This window comes from Syngnathus typhle, linkage group LG2 (genome assembly GCF_033458585.1).
Source record: "Syngnathus typhle isolate RoL2023-S1 ecotype Sweden linkage group LG2, RoL_Styp_1.0, whole genome shotgun sequence".
Classification (NCBI taxonomy): Eukaryota; Metazoa; Chordata; class Actinopteri; order Syngnathiformes; family Syngnathidae; genus Syngnathus; species Syngnathus typhle.
In genome coordinates this window covers 1,114,756-1,130,685 of record NC_083739.1, presented here as the reverse complement: position 1 = coordinate 1,130,685, position 15,930 = coordinate 1,114,756, and the positions used below count along the sequence as shown (strand labels likewise).

The 15,930-nt window shown below is 42.6% G+C and overlaps 1 protein-coding gene across 4 annotated transcripts; it reads left to right on the top strand.

Moving 5' to 3' along the window:
- Positions 1-3,983: 3,983 nt before the first annotated feature.
- On the top strand, positions 3,984-15,615 carry arhgef19 (Rho guanine nucleotide exchange factor (GEF) 19). Of its 4 annotated transcripts, XM_061272113.1 has the most exons (17): positions 3,984-4,241; positions 5,148-5,198; positions 8,822-9,459; positions 9,534-9,968; positions 10,448-10,577; positions 11,142-11,227; positions 11,309-11,565; positions 11,630-11,790; positions 11,861-12,013; positions 12,881-13,010; positions 13,135-13,209; positions 13,274-13,363; positions 13,584-13,747; positions 13,938-14,096; positions 14,173-14,252; positions 14,846-14,950; positions 15,028-15,615. In XM_061272113.1, the coding sequence occupies exons 2-17, from the start codon at positions 5,167-5,169 to the stop codon at positions 15,180-15,182; spliced, it is 2,850 nt and encodes a 949-aa protein (XP_061128097.1). In that variant the 5' UTR covers positions 3,984-4,241; positions 5,148-5,166; the 3' UTR covers positions 15,183-15,615. The 4 variants fall into 4 exon arrangements, with proteins under 4 accessions (XP_061128097.1, XP_061128099.1, XP_061128098.1 ...); XM_061272115.1 differs by lacking the exon at positions 5,148-5,198; XM_061272114.1 differs by lacking the exon at positions 3,984-4,241 and having other exon boundaries at positions 4,865-5,198; positions 8,822-9,435.
- Positions 15,616-15,930: the final 315 nt, after the last annotated feature.

Genomic DNA, 15,930 nt, shown 5'->3' with positions numbered 1-15,930 from the left:
CCAGGAGGGAGACGCAACACCTTCACTGACTAATCCGTTGATGCACAAGAAGGCATTTCACTCCTTGACTCGTCCGCAAAGTCCGGATTCGTTCCCTCACTGATCCGTTCTCGCGATGAACTGGAAATGCAAATCACACAAGTTACGTCACTGACTCGTAAAGTCCCTCCTCCATCTAACGCTCGCTGGCGCTGCTGATTGGCTGATTTTCTTCTTCGTTTTGTTTTACGGCGAGGTAGCACCAGCTTCAATGGGCATCACTTTAGGAAGTGATTCGTTAACTCTCGTTCACTGAAAAGATTCGTTCTTTTTGAACGAATTGTTCACTCACAAGCCAACACTATTTGAAATTTTTTTGACATTTCAGCGAGCTTACCTTAAGAGAGGGAGGAAACGCAGCAAACACCTCACGTGCAGAGGTGCAGGTGTTACCTCGAGGAGGCGGAGCTCGGCAAATGAAGTTGATAGTAATCATACCAACTTTGACCTTGCCCTTTATGTTTTGCCGTGAATGTTTGAAGGAATTCCTTTTGTTTGTAGCGCATTTAGTATTTGCATTAGGTCCATCAACATGCACTGAGAGCTGCACAGCTGCAGCCACAAGGGAAATGATGACTGAAACCTCGAAAACCAAAGGAGCCAGCCACATTTCCTTGTTTTTTTCATCTTCTATCTGGCATGCGATTAGATGGCATGTCATGCTAATTCACTTATCTAACGTGTTTCTTTTCAGCGCCGGTTCTATTGGGTTTTTGGATTTTTTCTTTACACCATTTGTTGGAATAATTTAAGTAAAGCCTTGTCATTGATGAGTTTATGGCTTTCCTTTCATCTAGGTTCTTTCTCTTGAGTGACTTTTGATCTCTGTCAGCCATATGTGTCCTTCCTGTCCTTATGTTATCTGTGTGTTTTTGTTCCTGTAAGAGGTAAACACAGTTTGACGTGGTTGCGTACAAGTTATCCCATATTTACTCAAGTCTTGTTCAAGGGTTTCGGACAAGTCACTCATTGTTATTGCGTGTTAATTTACTAAGTAGATAAAGTCTAGCCAAGGTTTAGTTGCATTGTTCCACAGGAGTTATCTGATCTTGCTCGCGGACGACTCGGCCATGACAACTGTAGAAGAAAAGATGGACAAACTCTGCAGGGGTCACGGGCCGACAATGAAGTGCTAATTCACACCACACTACATTCCTTAGCTAATCAGCGTTGCTACAGACACAATCGCCCCTCCCTTTGGTGTAGCAACGCCTCTGTAACCAGGGCAACCAAAACATTAAATAGAGGAGCACGTGGAGGGAGAACTCAGAATTGATGGAGATTGTAACCGAGTTTCCTCTCTCTATCGTTCTCCTCGCGAGAAAAGACTTAATATTCTGTCTCACTTGTGGTTTGTTTGCTGTTGCTCTTCTCTTAATAATTATTCAGTCATTGAAATAAACCTGACATTCACCCACATGCCTTTGTTAAGTTTCAAGTGTGTTTTTGTAAGAAAAAAAGATTTTGGCCATGATTCCAAAAGGTCATTTTGGGACTAACACAACAGTGGTCGTCACCAAAAGAACGCTATATGTCGGTGTAGCTTTTTTTTTTTTCTTTTCTCAAGGAGGAGTAGATTATGAAGAGCTACATGTCAAGAAAAGCCCATTGGAACATCTGGGTTTTATTTGAGGTTATTCAGAGGTCTTTTAAATGGTAGCAGTTGTTGGCTGACTCCCACATTGAATAGCCACATTGCCAAAAGGGTGTGCACACTTGTGCAACCACATCATCTCAGTTGTTTGATTTGACGTCTTCTTAAAATTTTTATTTATGTATTAGAACGCGATCTAGCTCTCCGGCTAGCTGGCTCGCAACCTATTTAACTAGCTAGCTAGATGGCTATTTCAAATGTGTACAGGTTGTAGTTCACATTGTTTGTGGGAAAGGGTGTGTAGACTTTTCCTATCGACTCGCTATTTCACTTCCACGTGCCGTCGTATGGAGTGCTTTAATCGTTTCCAAGTGCCACTTGATTGCCTCTGCTGCCCTTTTACAAACCAATCTAATCTCAGGTGAAAAAGGTACTGAGCATCCAAAATTCACCACTTTCATACAACTATTTTTAATTGCTGCTCATTATTTAACTTCCATCTTGTACAATGGAGCTCAGAAGAGTTTTTTTTTTGTATGTACACAAAAGGAGCCTTGCATGGTATTGTTGGGAGTGTATAGCGGTCGAGTACCCAAGCGCACTTTAGTTTCCATCATTTTTACACTAAGAGGCCGCCGCAACATTATGAGCACTGCCAGTTTGCAGTCGTGTACAGCTCCTGAGAGTTGTCGCCAACTTTGATAACACAACCGAGTCAAACTCTCCTTCCAATACAATGTGCTTCAAATATTGTTACAGTAATACCTCTCTAACAGTGTTAATCACAAGTGAACTTTATCTATTGTAATGTTGCGGCTGGTTGGTGTTGAAAGAAAGATCTTCTGTGGGATTCCCCCTTTTTTTGGGGGCGGGGGGTAGAAAAAGTCCTAGAAAGTCAAGTTCAGATGTCAACAATACGTCAAACATTGCTGGCCAATGATGGATGATTTTCCTTTCATGCAAGTCAAATGTGTATTCAGTTACGCTGTTTTATTGGGACTGATGAAATAGAAAACGCATATGCCAGGGTTTTTTTTTAATACTCTTAACTGTGCTAATGAAAATAACCCGGTGGCAGATCAGAATAAAGTAAAAAGTTCAAGTTGTGTGTAATGCAAATGATTCTTTTAATGACAGTGTTGTATGGAATAAAAGTATAACATTGAAACAGATGGTGAGCATGTGTGTGAAGAAGACCCATCCTTTATTGTTTGCCACAAGTCACATTCGGTTTGATCAAGATTGCCCACAATTTGTGTATGTCATGACCGTACAATTTAAGTTGACTTTCTACGTACCATGTAAAACTCTACTTTTGTCGGGCAAAGTGATCTGGGTCGTACCAAAATGTTATTTTTTATGTGTAAATAAAATAAAGTGAAATTGAAATTTGTTCTTTTATATACAGTGATGTCTTGAAATGAGATGTTTAGTTCGTGACCACAATGATCAGTCAAATCATCCTTCCCGACTGAAATTAATGGAAATGATATTCAGAAAGTGTGCAATGTGTATTTTTATAAGGAATAAAGTCTCTCTAACACTTTATTAATATTATAAATATAAATTTCTGGCGTTGGCCATTAGTATGTGTGTGATAATTTAATTACACATAGTTCTCTTTGTTTAATTTTAGTTTGTATCAATAAAAAGGCTGAAGCCTGATTTTTTTTTATTTTTTTTAATTATGAACTCAACCGTATACTGTTCTCACTTGGACCGACAGATGGCGCCATAACCGCAATTCAGAGGAGTTTCCCCTATGCATCAAATATCATATATCAACTTTGGAATCACAGCCAAGTTCGAGGTATTGTAATCATGTCACTCAAGTATGTATTTTACATTTGAGCCTATGCTCTGCTAAGTTTCAACATGTTTATGATAATTGGGGAGCAGAGTATTTAGAACGTTTCAATCAGTTGATACATGCATAAAAATGTATGATGTACACCTCTGCATAATATTGTATTGTGATCAACATGTTCCCTGGGGTCACAGGTGCCCCCCCAATTTGACAAGGGGGGGGGGGGGGGGGCACTTCCATATTGGACTTTTGGACCAGTGATGGATATTGTGCTGTCCACTGTATTGTTCATTTTGGACTAGTTTACCAATATATTGTGTCTATAAAACAAATGCTATATGTCAAAACACAACCGCATGGAAATGTGCATAAAGGTCATTAAGGTCATTGTTGCTCTTTCTTCGGACAGGTGCTCAGCTGTAAGCGAGAACATTTCCAGTTAGAGGGAGGAAACTGGAGAATGAGAGAAAATGAGACTGAGTGAGTAATCAACAGTAGCAAGAGAGAGAGAGAGGCGGGGAGGGGAGGGGAGGGGAGGGGAGGGAAGAGAAGAAAAAGGGAGTGAGGCGAGGGACAGACGCAGGCAGGATATCTGCGCTGTCAGTTCCAACCTTTTTTTGTTTGTTTCTCCAAGCAAGCAAAGAGGAGTTATCCAAAGAAGGGAGGAGGGAGGATAGAAGGAAGACAAGGTAGCGATGGACAGCGGAGATCCTCACTCTGAGCCTTGGATGGCCCGCAGGACGCCGGAGCCCATGGAGTCCGTGCGACGGCCGCGTTAGGCTGCTCGCACGCAGCCTTCAGGTATTCCCTTTTCATACATCAATGTGTTTTGGAATTCACCAATGAGAGGATGAGGAAAGGTTAGTTGCTGAAACTTTGCTTCAGTGTCAAATAGGGCTAATTATTTGAATAATCCAGGAATTATTTTGCCCTGATTTCCGTCCCTTAATTAAAAAAACAGGACATTAGTTCACGTTGACCAACATAACTTCATTATGACTGTTTTAGAAAATGGGCAAAAATGTTGAGTACCGTAAATTCCCGACTATAAGCCGCGACTTTTTTCCAAAATTCTGAACCCTGCAGCTTATAGTCAGGTGCGGCTTATATAAGGATTGTTTTTGTGATGACTTGATCACTTTTATACACTGCGGTATCTTGAAGAAAAAAACAAGAACAAAAATACTATTTTGAAACACTACTATGGCTGCTGCTCATTCTGGCTGTGTTGCTTGTGACTATTATGAGCTTTAGTAGGAATGCACGCTAGGTGACCTGCGTCAAAGGGCTCTAAACCCTTCGTCACAGGCAATGTTTAGAAAGACATGTTAAAGTATGTTATTAAAACTTTAAAAAGGCTTTCTGTGAACGGTCTTTCTTTGTAAAAAAATGCGTGTGCGCGTGCGGCTTATAGTCCGGTGCGGTTTGTATAAGAAAAAAACTAAAATATCCCCCAATTTTAGCTGGTGCGGCTTACAGTCCGGTGCGGCTTATAGTCCAGAATTTACGGTATTTATTAGTAGTGTTATAAATGATTATTTATCAGCTTCTGAGATTCTTTTTGGACTGAACTTGGTCAGTTGAAATGAAGTGAATGTGTCCATGTGGTTTGTCAACAGCTCATGTTGACTCTTAACACAGCCCTGTCACTAAACCTCCAAGTTGTCTCAAGGAAGTCTTTTCTTCCCTGATCATAATAACATTCAGGATTATATCGGCTGAGAAGATGCACCAAGGAGGCGTTGCGCATCGGGGCAGGTAAGCGCATGTTTGGGGTATGTTCATGCTGCACCACAGCAAAGTCTTCCATATTCCACCCACCACTTCTGCGTCTGACCTGGGGGGGGGGGGGGAGGCTTGTGAAGGCACCTTCGACACGTTATAGTTGCAATCGCAATTAACACTGTGGACACTTTGACTCATCGGCGGTCTGCCACGAGAGGCGAAATCGAGGTGACTGTCTGCCACGCTGATGACTAAATGCTAGACTAATGTGTGTGTCTAGTCTCTGAAATAATGATTTTCTGTGGAGCTGGCTTCTTCCAGGCTTCTTGCATACATTCATGAGCCATTGGAGTGTTGCCCAACCTTGATTTAATAAAGCAAGGCAAATGCTTTCCATGAGAAAAATCTCAGCGCAAAGCGTCACAAAAAGTGGGCGATGATGGAAAATATCCCAGCTGATCATGCTGTGTGTGTGTTGACCTCATGGGGGCAGTGTGGAGTCGGCATTTTCAAGCAACTCGTTTTTGACAGTAAAGAAGAATACATGCTTTTGAGTGTTATTCTATTTATTAGCTGTAAGTGTGTGCTGCTTCAGAGTATTCATGATTTCAAGAAATATCACTTGACGCTAACATTATCCAAATCTGTCATTTTACATTGACTGCCGGCAATGTTTCCAAGTACAATCTTAATGTGTGTTACTCTTTTGTGTAACCGTAAACCCCAATGTGTGTGTGTGTGTCCCTTTCCTGCTTTCGTTTTGGTTTTAGGGCGTGTGTCCTAAATAACAGTGGTTTATACCGTAATTTTCGGACTATAAGCTGCACCGGAGTATAAATCGCACCAGCCATAAAATGCCCAAAAAAGTGAAAAGAAACAAACATATATATGTATATAAGTCGCTCCTGAGTATAAGTCGTAAACTATGAAAAGAAACGCGACTTATAGTCCGAAACTTACGGTAATAGCAACCTGAGCACATGTGAGCGGTTGCGTTTCTTTGATTGTCTCCGGCCTGGACCCAGCAGTCCATTTGAGAAGAATGTGGGTCTAAAGGCATGTTGGGAATGTGGAAAAGTGTCTGAGAGAATCCCAGGCTCTTATCTGCTGGGGGTGGGAGTAGAAATACGACGAGGAAGAGAACCCTTGAAAATGGACATGAACTTGAAAGCTGGACTATTCAAAGGACCACCTTGTGTGCAACAGTCTAATCGTGAACTTGATTGATTGCTTGATACAAAGATAAATCCATTTTTTTCATTTCTTCTGCACGCCTGAGAACATTTGGCTCACTTGAGCCGCTTAAAGCAGGAGGCCCGAGGCCATGGCTGCACACACCTGTGCGTGTTTCTTAATCTTTGCAGCCAAATGTTGCTTCCTAGCACACACACACACACACACACAAAGAAAGAAAGGAGGTCAGTGCTCCTCTTCTTCTTTTATCTACTGTGTTGAGACTTTGAGGTGTTTATGGAGGGGCTCTTATTCAAATGTATTTGACAGGATGCTGACTGGAGGATTTTATGATGATTCAGATGATGCAATCATGCCAAAAGCTCTTTTGTCACATGGCAGGAGACTTGTTATGGCGAAGGTCGGTCTTGTGGAGCAGCTTGGGGGCAAAGGTCCAGACTTTGTTGGCGTTTACTTGTGAAATAGTCGTTGTTTCTTTCAGACCTGGCAAATACTGTGGTGAACAATTCCTGGAAAAAGAGTCTTTGAGCCGTTTGTCATAAAATAATATTAGTGCTGTACCGATGAGCTCGATACGGATGTCAAAATGTTTTCGCCATCCATTCAGCTTTATTTTTGCCTTTGTTGAACATTTGAATAGATATAGGGGGATGGAAACCCACCTCATGATCTGTTGGCTTAGTTTACCGTCATTTTCGGACTATAAGTCGCACCGGAGTATAAATCGCACCAGCCATAAAATGCCCAAAAAAGTGAAAAAAAACATATATATGTATATAAATCGCTCCTGAGTATAAGTCCCCCCACCCAAACTCTGAAAAAAAAAACCCGCGACTTATAGTCCGAAAATTACGGTAGTTGCATCCACCGGCGCTATTTCTCTGAAAACCCACATGGCATCATGAGGCTAAAAATGTAATTGTTTGAAAAGATAAATTAAGGGTTAAATCATGCCATCCACATGCACATTGTTGCTGGAATAAGACTTTGCACACACGTGCTGCTGAATCATAATGGGATTGTGCGTGTGTGTGTGTACACACAGACAATGCAATTAGTGTGCTGTTGTGATCTCACATGCACACACAACGCACAGACACCAGCAACTTTCACCCCAGTGTGACTATCTGGAGGCACCGTGTTGTGTCCTGGTTGGGCCATCCAACTTGAAGACCACCAAATTGGCATGTCTGGAGTTGCTACCATGATGAGAGACATTCTCTTCTCCTTCTCATGTGCATTCACTTTCTGGTCAAATTGTTAGCTGTCACTCCAAGTTTGATGAGAAAAAAAGGTCACAACATCCTTCAATGAGCGACTAGCAATAAATAGTTGACAAATTGAAGAGTACCGTAAATTCCGGACTATAAGCCGCACCGGACTATAAACCGCACCAGCTAAAATTGGGCAAAAGTTTTTTTCTTATATAAGCGGCACTGGACTATAAGCCGCACGTGCACACGCGGTTTTTTTTTTACAAAGAAAGACCGTTCACAGAAAGCCTTTTTAAAGTTTTGATAACATACTTTAACACGTCTTTCTCAACATTGCCTGTGACGAAGGGTTTAGAGCCCTTTGACGCAAGTCACCTAACGTGCATTCCTACTAAAGCTCATAATAGTCACAAGCAACACAGCCAGAATAAGCAGCAGCTATAGTAGTGTTTCAAAATAGTATTTTTGTTGTTGTTTTTTTCTTCAAGATACCGCAGTGTATAAAAGTGATCAAGTCATCACAAAAATCACGAAAAAAAAATCCTTACATAAGCCGCACCTGACTATAAGCCGCAGGGTTCAAAATTTTGGAAAAAAGTCGCGGCTTATAGTCCGGAATTTACGGTAGATTCGTTTTAGACGGAGTTCTGTTAGTATGGCAGAAAAAGTCGACACACCCCTGTTTACTATAAATGCCAGATTTAATCTTGAATTTCAATCCCAATTTCTAATGGTGTGATTTGATACCTGAGGAATGCGCGGATGGGATCCGATCATTTCATGCCTTTTCAGGGATTTGTTTTTTTTTATCACACACACACACACACAAAAAAATAACGTTTTCTGGCCACTCAATCAGGTTGTGTCATTTTATACAAAATAGACTCCACTGCCACCATATGAGCAGATGTGTGTAAGCGCTTCCCACAAACTCTCAAGTGTCAGCCAGGCTCCAACACGCATAAAGACACCTTTTGTCTGGGAACACACAACCATTTGTGCAAACTACCTACCTGCCGTGTGCGTGGGTGCGTGCGTGCGTGTGTGGGGGGCGGGGCTAAGGCGCGTCAACACCTGTGGCTTTCCAACAGCTGCACATTGCAAACAAATGTGCAAAGAGGAAGTTGAGATTTCATTTCCTGTCTGCGTGGCTGCAGGCAAACACATTTGAAGAAGTAATGGAACGAAAGAAAATCCCCCATGTGTGCGCTGCTGGATTAGATTGTATTTCCTGTGTCCTTCCCTCAGATCTGTGGTGCTCATGCTTCCCGGTTATGGATTCTCTCCATTTCCTGATTTCCACCATCCCGCTTTGCGCTGCAGCGACGACGGTCCCACCATGTGGCTCCCCGGCAAGTCGTCGGCGGCTCTGATCTCTGACCCCCACCACGACGACGACGAGTCTCTCCCTCACCGCAAACACGTGGCCGTGTGCCAGCAGGAGACTTTGACCTTCATCGATCTTCAGCCGTCAGTGAAAGCTCAACTCAATGGATGCGGCGGCTCTCCTGGCTCCACCTACGCCCAACCCCTCGACTCTTTTCGACACTCGGGTCAACTGATTGACTGGGCCAAAAGCTACCTGGGCAAGGTGGATGAACAGCTCACTTCCAATTCTTGTCCTACCAAGATCAAATGGCAAAATAGTCATAAGACGTGTTTACTAGAACATAGTGATGGAGCTGCATCAGGGTGTCATCCCCACCACATCCCTCTTAGTCTCCCTTTGGCCTTCCCACTGTCCCCACTCTACACAAACAGAGACTCCTGGGACTCCCAGATACCTTGCTCTCCATCCCCACCTGAAGGTCCAGATTTTCACAACTTGGACTCCTACCAAGCGCAGAGGCGAACATCCCAAGGTTCGCTTAAAGAGAAGTCCATTCGTGAGTGTGCTGCTCTTCCTTGAGCTCTTCATAAATGTGCGTTCCACTAGAAGTTGTCTTGTTGTTGTTTTCAGGCCGTAAGATGCAGGTTTATTCTCCGGACAGCCTCAGTGACGACTCTCTCAGCAGCCCCGTCCTGGATGGCGACTTCCTCTTCCCTGTGACCTTCACGTCTTTCCTGGAGGAGGACCTCTGTGGACAATCCTCGCAAGATACCAACACCAGCCCTTCGTCCACCGAAGCCACTCCGGACCTGCGTAACCTCAGTCCGGATGATATTCTCCAGGATTCACTTCCAGGCGTGAGAGAAGATAGTCAGGACACGGCAATGGCGGGTAGCAGTGTGCCACGCGGTCGCCAAGCGGACCACGAGCGGCGCCGCTTCTCGGCTTCCGAATTGATTTCCAGACTCCAGCTGTCCCAAAAGAAGAATTCCTTCACCTTGAAGCTGGGAAAGTCACTGTCAGCCCGGGTCGCCTCCAAGGACCGACAGAGTTTGAACCCGGATTGTGAGTCATAGTAACCTTCTCAAGGATGGCGTGACATTTTAATTCAACTAATCATCGTCAATTAGACTCAAGAGATCGTAGCTAAAATGAGGAAATAGAATAATTTATATAATAATTCATTATTAAACTTGTTTTTGCACGTTGTCATTTTTTTGGGGAACACCAAAATGACAAAGCAATATTTTGGTTAATTTTTGGATAATATAATTTATACAGATATACCGTAATTTTTGGACTATAAGTTGCGGGGTTTTTTCATAGTTTGGGTGGGGGGGCGACTTATATACATATATATGTTTTTTTTCACTTTTTGGGGCATTTTATGGCTGGTGCGACTTATACTCCGGTGCGACTTATAGTCCGAAAATTACGGTATATTATTTTTTTTTGGGGGGGGGGGGGGGGATAATATATACAGTGCCAGATGTATGAATAATGTTTTAGTAGCAGTCATCTTAATACATCTGCACTACTTCTAGATAAGTCCAATGCAAAACCACGGGGCTCCTACAATGATAGCGCCCCCCACAGTCCTGTAGGACCTGTACCGCCGCCACTGCCCAGCACTGACAATGGAATGCCAACGCATTGGTGGAGCAGCAAACTTGGGTGAATATAAAATGGTCATATTTTAATATGAATATGTTCCTGTTGTCTGTCATAACATTTCTGAGCAGAAATATGAATCATCACTGCAGCATATTGTGCAATATGTCTTTAACGAGAGAACACGTTTCCAGACGTTTGTTGGCCGCCTGGATTTTGGATAAATGTTTTTGGTTTGAAGTTTTATTTTGTGGAATGTCGAATAAATTCAATCATTCTGAATCGGCTCAGCTGACTCAGGTCAGGCCATCACTTTTACGACAAAGTGATTTTTATGGAAATTGAACACTCTCCCTTTAAGTCTTCATCTTATAGAAAGACCACCCAAGAAATAATAGTAACATAATAATAATAAATAATCAAATACCGTTTTTTTCCGTGTATAATGCGCCCCCATGTATAATACGCACCCTAAAAATGGCATGTTGATGCTGGAAAAAAGCCTGTACCCATGTATAATACGCACCCAGATTTTAGGACAATAAATTAGCTAAATTTTGCGCATTATACATGGAAAAAAACGGTAATAATAACAGTATTGATGTTCTCTAATATCGCTGTCGACAGAATGCGAAAGCGATCCACCGAGGAAGACTTGTGCACGCCGCCCGTTGTGTCTTGCTCCAATCGCTTATCAAGGTTCTTGCCGAGTTGTAAGTGAACTTCTGTCCCAACTCTTGCTCTCCTGCATTTCTTCAATAGCTAGCCCAAAAATGTTTTTCTATTTCCCGTAGCCATCCTGTATCAAGAATACAGCGACGTTGCCATTAATAGAGAAATCCAAAGGCAACAAGGCAAGGAGCCGGGCACGGACGAAGACGGCCTCAGAGACGAAGGTTCCGATGGGACCCCTTCTCCGTCCAGTCTGTCTCCGTCCGGCTCCTTTTGCTCCTCGCGGGGTTCTGCTTTTGCCCTGTGGCAGGACATCCCGGACGTGCGCTCCAGTGGTCAGCTGGACAACTTCAGCAATGAGCAGAGAAAATTACAGGAGGTTGTTTTTGCTCATGAACTTTTGTCCTGCTCAGAGCTAAGAGCCCCACTTCTCCTCCCTTTAGGCCAAGTTTGAACTGGTGACATCCGAGGCGTCGTACATCCGAAGTTTGAGCATCGCTGTGGATCACTTCATGCTGTCACAGGAACTCTCCGAATGTCTCGGAGCTCAGGACAAGCAGTGGCTCTTTTCCAAGCTGGCCGAAGTCAAAGATGTCAGTGAGAGGTGAAGTCACAAACGTGTCGTCCAACACGTTCATCTCGAGGGTGTATCCAACGCTCTCCGTTTCCGCCAGGTTCCTTCAGGACCTGGAGCACAGGTTGGAGGAAGATATACTGCGTTTCGACGTGTGTGACATCGTTCTGGATCACTGCCCGGCTTTGCGCAGGGTCTACTTACCTTATGTAACCAACCAGGCTTACCAAGAGCAAACCTATCAGCGTCTCCTGTGAGTAGAGCTTTTTGTTTCGTTCCCAAAGTTATCGCCTCTCGTTCTTGTTTCGTGGTGATGTTATCGAAATCAATCTATGATACTGCCCCTGGTGGCCGTGTCTCAAGGCAACCATGGGAATTTACTGATTGGTCTGAGCAAGAGAAAAATATCTCATGTCATGGCGCTAAATACCGTTTTTTTCCATGTATAATGCGCAAAATTTAATTTATTGTCCTAAAATCTGGGGTGCGCATTATACATGGATGGGTACAAAAAAAAAAAGATTTTTATCCGGATATGATACGGAGGCCGCCATTACAGGTGCGCTTTCTTCTCTGCTGTTCACTTCGAACACAATGCTCTGCTTGCTCGATCACCTGCTCGTTTGCTGTGACAATGTACCCTACACAAATCCGAAAAATTTCTTCGCTATCGAGTTTGCTAGCGCATGCGCAGTGATACTGACCGGCAGAATAACATGCGGTTGTTCCCAAAGATGATCTTTTTCCTGAAATCATTTTACGTTTACGGACTTAAGTAGGAGTCAAATTTTGGGTGCGTATTATACATGGGTACAGGCTTTTTTCCAGCCATTTTTAGGGTGCGTGTTATACATGGGGGCGCATTATACATGGAAAAAAACGGTATATTTTCTCGTCGACATGGGTGGTTGTGTTGGGCGTGACTTAACTTGTAGTGAGCTGAAGAATTTCTCAAGTGCAGAAATGTTCCTTTGATGCTTAACATGGGCCCAGAGTCATCACGGTGACTTTTTTTTTAGAATCAAAAAGATAATATTTCATATTGTTCTTAATAGTATGAAGTCATGTGAAATTTAAAAAGCACTTGAACTCCTATAAAAATGATCTCTTGTGTTGTCAGGCAGGAGAAAGCTCGCTTTCCTTCCACTTTGGCCCGTCTGGAGGAGGACAGCGTTTGCCAGAGACTACCTCTGACCTCCTTTCTAATCCTCCCATTCCAGAGAATCACTCGCCTTAAAATGCTGGTGGAGGTAGTCCACTTTATATTTACACTTGAAAGCCAATCACGCTGAAATAAAAGCGGAACAAAATTAGGAATTTCCACTGCCCGCATGAAATGTTGACGTGTTGAAAAGAATGTCCAAATGTTTGTAGAACATCTTAAAGAGGACCACACCAGGCTCCAGAGATGAGGACACTGCAACAAAGGCATTCAATGAGCTCAAAAAGGTACTTGCTAGCATTCTCAAAAGACTTGTGGAAAAGCCCAACTTTCATTTCTGTCTCGTCTTAGATCATTAAGGAGTGCAACTCCAGCGTGCAGTCCATGAAGAGGATGGAGGAACTCATCCACCTCAATAAGAAAATTCAGTTTGAGGGCAAGGTGAGAAGTCTGTTGATTGCTACATCTCCCTTCATTTTATTTCTTTCATTTATTATGTTCAAGCATATTTCAGGTGGGGCAGTGCCCCTACGGGCCCCCTTCTTACTCCGCCATTGCTCCCAATCACAAATTTGCTGAATCAACGCTTGTGTAACAAATGCAATGCACATACTTTGTCATTAGTCCAAATCGTTTGTGACGACCATTTCTTTCTTTCTAGATCTTTCCTCTGATTTCTCAGTCTCGCTGGTTGGTGAAGCACGGTGAACTTCTGGAAGTGGACACACAGACTATGAGTATTTCTGGATCCAAACTCAAGCTGCCCACCAAGCCTGTTTATTTGCACCTCTTCAATGACTGCCTCCTACTGTCTCGGAGGAAAGAGTAGGTCATCGTCATTTATTCCGAATGAAATTCAAATATATGTTTGAACTTTTAGAAATACATTGAAGAGATACGTTGAGTGAGATGGGCTCTTGCTCACCTGCGAGCCACAAGAAGCACTGTAGAAAATGTCTGATGATTTTAATTTCAACATGGAAAAAAAAAAACTCTATATGTGGTTGTGTTGCAGCACATGGAAGTTCTTGGTGTTTGTCCACGCCAAGATAGGAGAGCTGAAAGTGAAGGATTTGAGTCAGAAGCTGCACGGCATCACAGGTTTCATCTTCCATCTTCAGTTGTGCGAAGGACAGCAGCTCAAACATCAGATTTTGCTCAAATCAAACTCTGAGTGCGTACCCAAGTCCGAAGTCGACACGTTTCGTCCAAACTCGCCTCTAAATTGTCTCGATTTTATGCGCAACAAGGAGCGGGAAGCAGCGATGGATCGCAGCCATGTTTCCATCCGATCCTCTGGAAGACATCGAGCAAGCCAGCGAAAACGATGGTGAGGACACAGCAGGGTAGAACCGTTTTGAAAATTCATTTCAAATTTCGTTGTACATGTTACAATGACAAGTAAAGAATTATCTATCTATCTATCTATCCATCTATCTATCTATCTATCTATCTATCTATCTATCTATCCATCTATCCATCTATCCATCTATCCATCCATCTATCTATCCATCTATCTATCTATCTATCTATCTATCTATCTATCTATCTATCTATCTATCTATCTATCTATCTATCTATCTATCTATCTATCTATCTATCTATCTATCTATCTATCTATCTATCTATCTATCTATCTATCTATCTATCTATCTATCTATCTATCTATCCATCTATCCATCTATCCATCTATCCATCTATCCATCCATCCATCCATCCATCCATCCATCCATCCATCCATCCATCCATCCATCTCAGTATCGTGAATTTGCAATTATTTTTTTCTCTTTTTCTGATTTAATTTGTATTGCAAGAAACTATCCGATTTATTTTTATTTATGAATGAATCGTTCAGGCCTACTGCACAGCCGTAGCGACGCAAAACCATTTGAATTGTCGCATTCCCTTATCTTCTCATTCCAGACATATCTCAGGTCCAGTGCATTAGAAGCTATCAGGCACAAGAACATGATGAGTTAACTCTGGAGAAAGCCGACATTCTCCATGCCAAGACCATCACAAATGACGGTGAGAAAAAAGCTTTGATTTGTTTTCGCTACGAGGGAGGAACACACCAGAAGAACCCATGTTGATCTTTGGTCCAGGTTGGGTGGAAGGCATCCGGCTGTCTGACGGGGAACGGGGCTGGTTCCCCAAACCCTACGTGGAGGAAATCACCAGTCGCAGCGCACGTCTGCGCAACCTTCGAGAAAATATTCGCATCAAATGTGTCACGCGAAAACTGGAAGGAGAGGACTAGCCACTCAATCTGGATTGTCACATTACAACGTGACAAAGCTTTTCTTTCTTTCTTTACGCTGTCTAAGCTCCGTTGTGGACTTGAACATTTGATTTCGATAAAACGTGTGCACCACTGTCATCATTTTTCAACCACTCTTATTAATATTCTAAAGCTCAATTCACATCAAACATTTCTATCGCCTCTTCCATGGTTGTTTGTAACTTAAATTTGTATTTATGGTCTTAAGCTGTTATTTTCTATGTTAAAAGTTGATGCATTTATCCTAATTTATGTGAATAGGAATTATGTTCAGAATTTACAATCATCCATGTCTATTATTTACACATATTGAATGAGACTGACTGGATGGCTGCCCACTGCTGTAACACAAGGAAATAAATTGGAATGATTCTATTTTGAAGAAGTTCAAATTAAAAATGCTTTCAAATCATATTAATTCATACCGTTTTTTAAACAAGTGTGTGCAGTGCAAATATGCAGCTACAGCGTAGAGATGAAGTTGCAGTATAATTGTTGTCCACGTGGGGTCACTGTTCTCTCGTCTATCCACACCGGCTTCTGATAATGCGGAAATATGGAAGCACATATTTATGAAATGCATATGTTCATCCGTCACTATCACAATAGTACGTGAATTTCTCCTTGATTTATTGCGAAATGTATCAGCGGTAAAGAAAATGGATGGAAGAGTGCGATACACACTTCTTACCAGCAGACGGCGATAGTGTGTCTACGCGCTGTAAAC